At 42.5% G+C, this 9706-nt stretch overlaps 2 protein-coding genes and 1 non-coding gene across 3 annotated transcripts; all 3 read right to left on the bottom strand. All coding sequences in view use genetic code 12, as the record gives it.

Moving 5' to 3' along the window:
- Positions 1-736: 736 nt before the first annotated feature.
- Positions 737-852, bottom strand: CXQ87_005012. Its single transcript, XR_003148175.1, has one exon. It is a non-coding gene; the product is annotated as a 5S ribosomal RNA (ribosomal RNA).
- A 3359-nt stretch (positions 853-4211) lies between these two features.
- CXQ87_005011 (S8 family peptidase) lies at positions 4212-6386 on the bottom strand (the record flags this gene model as incomplete). The annotated part of the gene is made up of 1 exon (XM_025483442.1): positions 4212-6386. The coding sequence occupies one exon, from the start codon at positions 6384-6386 to the stop codon at positions 4212-4214; it is 2175 nt and encodes a 724-aa protein (XP_025337655.1).
- A 1462-nt stretch (positions 6387-7848) lies between these two features.
- Positions 7849-8358, bottom strand: CXQ87_005010 (uncharacterized protein; the record flags this gene model as incomplete). The annotated part of the gene is made up of 1 exon (XM_025483441.1): positions 7849-8358. One exon carries the CDS (start codon positions 8356-8358, stop codon positions 7849-7851), a length of 510 nt encoding a protein of 169 aa, XP_025337654.1.
- Between the last annotated feature and the right edge of the window lie 1348 nt (positions 8359-9706).

Genomic DNA, 9706 nt, shown 5'->3' with positions numbered 1-9706 from the left:
AAGATAAAACCCAGACATCCCTAAGAAATAAACCCAGACATCCCTAAGAAAAAACCCAGACATCCCTAAGAAAAAACCCAGACATCCCTAAGAAAAAACCCAGACATCCCTAAGAAGAATAAACCCAGACATCCCTAAGAAAAAAAAACCCAGACATCCCTAAGATAAACCCAGACATCCCTAAGAAATTAAACCCAGACATCCCTAAGAAAAAACCCAGACATCCCTAAGAAAAAACCCAGACATCCCTAAGAAAAAACCCAGACATCCCTAAGAAAAAACCCAGACATCCCTAAGAAGTGGGTGGTGGCAAGCCAAGGCCCAGGGGAGCAAAGTTGGCGCCGAAACCAGGGTCAGAGATGGAGGATTGACCAAAGTTGGCGCCGGGTTCGGGGCCAAGTGGACGTAGATTTCGTGAAGTCGGCGCCGAAACCAAGGACGTAGAGTAGATTTACTAAAGTTGGCGCCAAAGTCGAGGAAGGTGGACGTAGAAGTGGTCGCAGTAGAGTGTAAGTACTGGAAGAGCAGTGTCGAGTAGTTGGGCCAAAAAGTAGGGCCAAAGAGTGCCGGTGGGCCAAAAAGAATCAAAATCGGGGCCAAGTGTGATTATTGCTGGGCGCAAGAGTTCACAGAATTGTGCGCCCGGGCGAAAATCTACGGCAGAAGTGAGAATAGTGCACTGGATCCAGGCGGGAGGGCCTGAAAAAAGAAGTGCCTCGCTGGCGCGAGCAAAAAGAATACAGCACCCCAATTTCACACATGGTCTCCCACTGTATTACTCACTGAGGCTCTTGGCAGCTTGACGCTCGTTGATCGGACGGGAAACAGTATTTTCTACCAAATTTGGCCGTATCCAATATAACAGAAGGGAGCGACGCGCTATATGGCACCGGGCGGGGGTGCAGTTAGCACTGAAGAGAAAGGATTCGGGTGGGGAGGGTAGCCCAGGGAAGGCGGGCATTGGCCGGGGAGAGGGCCGGGGACGGGAGGGATATATATCCAAGGAAGGGGATGGGGACGTGCCGCCGCCCCAAACCGTGCCTATCCCAGCCCCTACGGAGCGTAGCGTAGTAGCGCCGCCTGCGGCGGGCGCCAGCTTCGTGGTGGGGTCGTTGGGGTTGTGTGGGTGCTGTATTGGTGACTTTGGGTTCTGGATAGGCATCAGCGTGGCTACAGCGTTTGGAAAGGGCGGAGGTTGGGCTTGAAACAATGCTGCGGGCTCTAATGGAACGCCCCGTGCTTTTGCGTAGCTTCATTTCGTTGTAGAATGATAGATTATGCTATCTATGTTGGATGGTATGAATGACTCCATAGGCAGCATTTATGCAACCTGAAGAGCCCCAAACAACTTCAAGTAGCACCCATCAACACCAGTTGATGTCCATCTAAAGTAGAATGACATTCTCCCTGACGTTAGTGTGACATTTGACCGAAATAGCACCACATCCTTGCTCCCTCCACTATGTAGCCGTGATTGAATTAAAGCAACAGTTTAACGACTTGCCATTTGTACCCATGACATAGCGTTACTTACTAAAGCCTTTCATCTTGCCCTATCTCACCAGCTTCATCCATCTAGCTTGATATCTGATTGTTCATCACCCCTTTTCTTGACTCCTCAAATCCTTTTATCCGTAACCCTATCTCACTCCCCATCCTTTTGTTCTCCACACCTCAATGCCATATTTTCATATCTGTTCGGGCGAACTTTGATTATGGCAAGTAGTTGATACTTCTCTCAATTCTGGGGTGTAAGATTGCAGTAATTGCTGGTGGCTACGCGACTTTTTGGGGGTGACACGTGTCAGCAGAGAAGTGGCTCACTTATTTGATTAAATAACCAACACAAATTAGTTACACTTGATGTCGTAGTTACAAAATTAATTTGTTTTGTATCTTTGACGTTCTTCACAATTTGGTGAGATGTCAGAAATTTGGGTACTCATTTTGTATATGTGGTGCGACTTTGAGTAGACATCAGAAAGGTTACTTTTAAAAACTATGCTAAAAATCAGAAAGTGAATAAAAGGTGAAGTGAAGCTATCCAAACGCTTGGGATAAATGCTGTAAATTTCTCCTGAGAGTCTCATTGCTTAGCTTTGATACCTAAATGAGATGTGACGTTTGCGGGAAAAGTAAGATGTAAATCGCATCTTATCAATCGAAATTGTCCAAGGGATTTATAATTAGCTAATTTTTTTGCATTTTGACACCTTTGTAGATCGTCAGGATACCTAAATAGACGGTTCTCGCCATAGTTTGATGTTATTAACTGTGATTGAGCTATAACGTCAGTATCTCTCAACTTATCGTCTACAATTTGAACTTTGGACAAAAAACGGGTGTTCTTCAATTCTCTTTTAAAAAAATAAAGCAGGGTTATATCAATTTGATAATGCATAACACGCACCTGTTCCCTTACTGCTCCTAAAGATGAGAATATTGAATGATGGATTTCAATTTGAGTTCTCAATATTTTGCTCAAATGACTACATTTGTGAGATAAGAGGAGCGTCAGGGTTTCTAATGTGGAAGAATTAGTTTAATTTTTGCATCGAAGTAGGCTACTTTAATAGCAACAAGTGCAATGATGAATAGTGGGTACCCCAATTCTGACATTGTCAACGCACAGCAAATAGAGCATACCAAGGATATCCCACAACTGAGAGAGCAGTGATAATAATGACAAGAAAAAATCTAGTATCATTTTCATCTAAAGCTTATGACTTGTAATCATAAGCTACTAACTAATGGCAAACCTGAGACGCGTTTCCGTCAATAGCCGGGGGATGTCTGGGTTTTTGAGGGAACTCTTAGTTGCAAAGTACCTTCTACTACAACAATTGGTAATCCTCATGATAGCCGACAACGAGAGACGAAAGTGATTCTTCTTTTATAGACTGTAGTATTCGATGAACTTAACAAGTAACTCTCGTTAAAGCCTGGAAGATCGTCTTACATTGGAACCCCTCTATAGTTTCCTTTCCATCAGAACAGTAGTCTTTAACGTCTCAAGGCTAGTATCAAACGTTCTATGGATTGAAGGTAAACTTTTGCAGTACTATTGAGGCCTATATAGCCATATACCTAACTGACATCCAAAGTTTATGAACTTAGACGTCGATGTCATAATGTCATTGCATTCCCCTTTAACACCATGGGAACCGTATAAAAAATTATAATAAAAATATACATAGTGTTGAGTGTCTAGTAATCATATATAGCTACTTTAGGGCTCTTCATAGCTTTTCGTAGCTTCAAAATTGCACCGTTGAGCGGTTCGCATATGTAAGTGACATGAAAGTTTCTTTGGAAAGCACTGTCAACGACAAATTTTTAAGCTGTTCAGTCAATATGACAATGTGTAGCTTCCAAATAAGAACCACTTCGCAGCTCAGGCGATTAGCTCGTATTGCTGTTTGTATAAAAGTCTCTCACCATCAGAATTTCTGTATTACCAAGCTCACATCCTAAGTACGAAATAATAGAGAACTTGAGACAAGAAAAAAGACATTCATGCTTGAGACTTTATCGCTTGTTGCCTGGAAAAGATAAGTCATTGGTTCCTTTAGCCATCAAATTTCAGCTTATTCCATTGTCACGCTGGATTGGGAAATATCGTGAAACACTAAGTCATTGAGGACCCCAAAGTAGAAGTCTTATGAGACTCAAAAGCCTCAAACATACGGAAACTTTACGAGAGCGTTTGGAATATAAATAAGCGGTGATTTCCCTTTCTTTACACCATAAAACAACAGAAATCAACATGGCCGCTCAAACTACTCAGAACAAGAACAACGCTCCAAAGGACAACAACTTAAACAAGCACGCTGGTCGTGGTGCTGTGCCCTTCATGTGCACCATTGTCTAGATGAATAAAATCACATCTTTTTATCAGTTGTAGAAGTCATTAAACTCTGATAGCTCAGCAGCTATGAATGCCGTCAAAAAGAGTAGAAAGAACGAATGTCACTTTGGCCGCGGTTGGAAGGACCAAAATTCCAAAGGTATTAGTAGACTAGTTTCGGCTTTTTTAATCGTATCTGAATCTTTTCCATAGGTTTGAGGCTGCCTTTTGGCATTGACACCCGTGCACCGAAATCAAATGTCCTTACGGTCTACGGTAAAAGCAATTTGTACTCCCTCATAATCACTATATCTCACTATGAAACTTGTTGTTTAAGTTAATGCCTTCATAAGCTTCCCTTTCTTTATCCCCGAATTCCTTGTTCATCAGGTTGTATCCCATTTTCCATATCCGATCCCTCAAAATCGCCGACTTGAAACGTCAGATGCTCGTTTAACAACCTTGTATCATCCCGGTCAAGGTGCCTGCTGCTCAAACTCGATGAATCCAACTCCTCTTCCGATGTGTCTCTGTAATCGTCCCCAGGAACTAAATCGAACTCAATCGCTTCAGCCCGGCGCCGTCTATTGACTTTCAGTGAGTTATGCCTCCTCATAACAACAATTGCAATTATGAATATAAGAACCGCTATTGCTAGCAACACTTGTGCATCAATTTCCAATGCACTGTGCTTACCGCCATGGTTAGCCGTCTCCTGAGGGTTCTTAGACTTTTCAGATTCCAGACCTGTGGATATCGTTGAAGTTACAGCATCGGTTGAGGTAATTGACGCCCTATCGGTCGCTTTCGAAGTGGCGGAGGTGGTCAGAAGAACTGTCAGAATTGCTTCAGTAGCGGTGGTCTGTATCAGTACTTCCTTGCTTAAATCTCGACGCTCAGCAGCATAATCCTTGCTTATATCGTACTTTTCTGCTTGACCAGCATCAATTGCCTCACCGAAGAATCGAAGTTGCCAGTTTTTCAAAGTGACCTCATTCTCTCCACGTGAACTCGAAACCTCCAACTTCCAAACTCCCACACCACTCTCACCAAAGTGTGCCACAGACATGAACGTCCAATCCTGAAGGCCAGTTCCAACTCTATCAAATGGTCGACGTTCAGCTAGTTTGCTTACGACTCCTCCAGGCGAAATCAATCTTACTTGGATTTGACCACGAAAAGTGGACTCTATGTTGACTTTCACTGTGACATGTTCAACACGTTCGAAGTTGACGAGCTGCAAATCGTCCTCGGTGATATTTGCACTGCTAGATATCCAGTCACTAGCACCTGTTGTCGTGGACCAGACCGTCTCGTTGACCTCAACTAAATCGGCGTAGTACCAGGCTTGCGGCTTCACAACCTTCCACTCCTTTGCTATATTGACAAGCTTCTCTGTATCCATCTTTCCGTATCCGTACTTGTGGGAGTACTTGAGCCCCAAGGTGGTTTCCTGATACTCCCCGTCATCTTCATTCACAGTCACACCAGCTCTTGCAGCGATATGCTGAACATCTCTCCAGCTTAGCTCTGGATTAGCCTCCAACATCAATGCAATCACTCCAGCGGCCAATGGAGCAGCTGCTGATGTCCCTCCGTGGGTATGACAGCATTGTTCTTTTGAGTCAGTTGTATGAATGGATTCACCTGAGCCTGAACTATAGGTGACCACCATAACAGCAGAACATGACTCTGCGTAGTTTGGAATCAAGTTTTTGTGATCAATGGCGCCCACGGTGATGGAGTATATCGAATTGGTATACCCATCGAAATTGCACTGATCATAGTTGTCAGCACCATTACCACTAGCAAAGACGTAAACTGCCCCTTTATTTTGACGACCGTCCTGTACTCCCTTAATGAAGGCTTTTCGAACCAACAAGCTGGGTCCGGCAACGGTTTGACCGTTATCTGAGGGTCCCCATGAGTTTGAATAAATGTCATTCTCATCAAGACCATAAATCAATGCAGCTGCCTCCTCTTCCAGGGTTACGTGACCTGAAAGTATTCTGATCCCGCTAACTTTTGCCTCATACGCCACACCAATTCCACATTTATCGTTTTTGACAGCTGCAATTTCGCCAGCACAGCGTGTACCGTGGAAATCGTCAAAAAGACGTGGAGCGGGCAAGTCTGTGTTGTCATTAAAGTCCCATGAGCCTTTGGCGTTGAAGTTGGCTTTTAAATCTTCCAGATCGTAGTCTAGACCGTCATCCACCACTGCTACTGTAACGTTGTGACCACGGATACCACTATACCACACGTTCTTGACATTTATGTCGTTTCCAGGGTACCTGGTGTTTAACAAATGCCATTGGCGAAGAAAAAGTGGGTCGTTGATATCAAGCTTTTCGCTTAATTCTTTAAACACATCCAGAGAGTCGTCATTGCCTACCCCTAAAGGAGGAACACTTTTGAGATCCATGGGTACTGGTCTTCGACGCTCAAGTCTCGTAGGATATAGCATTTGGACCAGTTTCAAGCCTGGATGGTTTATCAAAGCATCGTGTGCATCCTCATACCCTGGAGCTCTTTTCATGAGTTTGTGGGTGTCAGAATTATGATTACCCAAAAAATGCAAGTGGTCGTGATCTTTATCAATGCTGAACACGAAGTGATCATCTATTCCCCTGACAGAATGTTCGAACTGGTATTCTGAATGTTCGTTAATGAATGTGTTTAGGTTATGAGCCAGATGGGAGTGATCAATTTCCACAACGAAGTATTGTCGGGAATTGTGGTCTTTAGGCGGAACGGCAAATGCCGCTGTAAGTGCCACATAAGTTTGAAATAAAAGAATTAGCCAAAACATCATAGCTCATCATATTTTGTTGATCATCGCTTAAGTGTGTTGAAGCCGCGTGAGTGGGGATAGAACAATGGGCTAAAAAATAAAGCCACGTAAAGATCTCGCTTAGCCTTCCTGATGCGGTAATATCACATCTTCTCGAGAAGACATTATCTGTGGTGAAGATCAATCGTGAGGTACTACTGGCGAAGGCTGTACTAGAGTGTAGTACACGTTTGTACTAGCTAGCATGTTTTGTAGCCCATCGTATACTTCATTCTTGTTTAAATCAGGACGAAATAGATCACTAGATGGCTAATAGGTCTTTACTTGGAAACCTCATCAAAAGGTCTTGGGTTTGATTAAAGTTTTGCAAACCGATATCAGAACGTTAATTAGCCAGAAGCTATAATGTAATATATCTTACATGATAAATCTAACCTAATAAGTCTCAAGTATGGCAGCTTATCCGAACTTGATTCTCTTAATTGATTACCAAGTATTCCTATTCCAACTCCCCTGATATTGTCTCGAATGTTTTTCCTAATGTCTCACCGATAAAACCACCAGAAGCAGTGTTTTTATGCTGATTTATTGAAACCAATATAATCAAAAGACGACTCTTCGCTTGGACATAATTACAGCTTAGGTGGTGTGCTTATATCTCCAATCACTGCAATTGAAGCACGTTTCTCTTCTTCCTTGCGTTAGGAAGTCAACAGACGCGTCTTCATTCAGAATAAGCTACAAGTATCGAAAAGGCAATGTATGGCACATTTTCTTACCCACGAATTTGAGGCTACCTCAGAATCAACGCGTCTTTTCAGACCTTGTGCCATCAATTGAAGGCAGCGTTACAAGGGTGACAATATGGAAAAACAATTACAAACAAAAATATCACTCAAAAATAAGCAATTGGAAAATTTCCCTCGACTGTATTTCATCTAGCCACTATTGCATATTTCATCGTTCCTGCCTTGTTGAAATGAGAGGCACCCATACCGATGTTGGAAGTTCGCGACTTTAATGATTGAGCTCCTCAAAAGTATACCACAGTTGCAATGATATCCAAGTAATGATCGAAGAAGAAACGTGATTTAACAATCTGTGTCGAACACACTTAACCTTTTTTTCATCACATTGCAAATCACTGTGTACTCATGCCCTAGCAATATTGAGCAGTCTAATCTATACACCCACACATTGACCCACCTCAATGCTTGACCAATCTCCTAAGCTCAGCAATGTCTAACCACCATAGCATTTCCCGAACTGTCTTTAAGTTCTCTTCTGCCAGAACTGCCTCCAATTTTGCACCCTCAGGCCGAATAGAATGTGCACCTTTGAAATTCTTAAGCAAACAGTTGAAAGCCGGGCTGTAATTTTCGTCATCTTCGCTGCTGACATGGATAATAAATGTGATTGCATTACTGCATTCGAAATGAGTGGAGATTGAGGTGTTAGAGGTCACTCCACAAAGCGAAGGAGCCTCTTGCGCCTCACTTAGTAACGCATTTTGGGTTTCGATGTTGTATATTTGATCAACCAACGCAACACGCTCTTCAGAGTCTCCTGTTAGAACGATAGGTTCACTGTTTGACAAGCTGCCTTCAAAGGAATGTCCCGAAATGTCGCTGTCATTCCCCAGAAAGTCACTTTCACTAGCGTACACCAAAGTCGGGTGTAGCAACACAACTATCAATCCAAAGAGAGATACTAACATGGATGGATAGGACTCTATCTTTGCAATTGATTAAGTGGTTTGTTCATAACCTTGTTTCTGCAGTCCAAATTGTCTTGCACAATGAAACCATACGGCTGAACCTTGGACTTCTGGTCTTATTTGGCGAATTGAATTATCGAAATATTCCTGTTGATTATTCTTAGTTCTTCAGTTAGATCAATGATCCTCGAATGGCTTTGCGACAGTTCTGATTCCAGCATCAAAAAAATCTGATGGTGACCGAGACACGGAGATGAATACAATCTTTTGCATTCAGATCATTTTTAATGGCATTTTCGATCATTATTCGAGGATTTCTCGATAGCATGATTATTGTTCGAGTCGGTATATCTGAAGTTTGCCAAGCCATGTATGCGACGTAATGCTGTGAGTCTATTTCAACAGAGAAAACCTAATATTCCTTGGCTTCCAAACGGAATCATTCCACCCATTGGCTACAACTGTTGGGAGAAAGAAAATTTTCAAATCTCGTTTGAAAGACATGCTCCTTGAAAATCGCTGCATCTGAAATCACATTGCCACGCCAAAACTGGAAAAGAGGTGAAACACAGAGCTATTGACCAGCTCAAAACGGCAGTCTTATGAGACTTGAAAGCCTCGAGTATACGAGAGCCTACTAGATATATATATGAGGTGAATTCTCTACATTTCCATCATCAAACAACAAAGAAACAAAATGGCCGCTCAGACTACTCAGAACAAGAACAACGCTCCAAAGGACAACAACTTGAACAAGCACGCTGGACGTGGTGCTGTGCCTTTCATGTGCACCATCGTTTAATTGAATAAATAGTTATCACTTACAACAATTTGTAGTGAATTGTAGCATTTGGTGATCGAAATCACCTTATGATTCAGAATCGAGGAGTTTTGGTTGGGCTGAAAGATTGAAGCAGCCCTACCGTAATTAAACAACATTTCAAAAGTTTTATTCATTTATCTTAAGTAACCCGACATTTTTAGTATCCTCAGTAAAATACGTTCGAAGCCTCACTTTGATTTTCGAACGCGCTCAAAAAGGTTAGTAGAATCAAAACATCCTACTCCAACAGATAAGACCGTTTACCAAATGCCCCTTGAATTCCAATAAATCAGTCCAAAGGGGGTCAGATTGACTTGCTGATTAATATGGTGCTGTTGCTTGTGACATAGCACTTTTCAACTCGATATGACACGCTCGTCATCCATATTTCATCACAACACATTTGTCTGGTACCACACGGAGTAAGCTGGTATTCTAAAGGGCTTATTGGATTACTTGGGATTAAAGCTTTTCAGTCTTCCTACTCGCAAACAGGTCGGATGTTGTGGTGTTAAATTATGGTGA

Source organism: Candidozyma duobushaemuli (genome assembly GCF_002926085.2).
Source record: "Candidozyma duobushaemuli strain B09383 chromosome Unknown F_B09383, whole genome shotgun sequence".
NCBI classification, from domain to species: Eukaryota; Fungi; Ascomycota; class Pichiomycetes; order Serinales; family Metschnikowiaceae; genus Candidozyma; species Candidozyma duobushaemuli.
The sequence above is the reverse complement of the archived record's forward strand: the minus strand, read 5'-3'. Positions and strand labels throughout refer to the sequence as shown.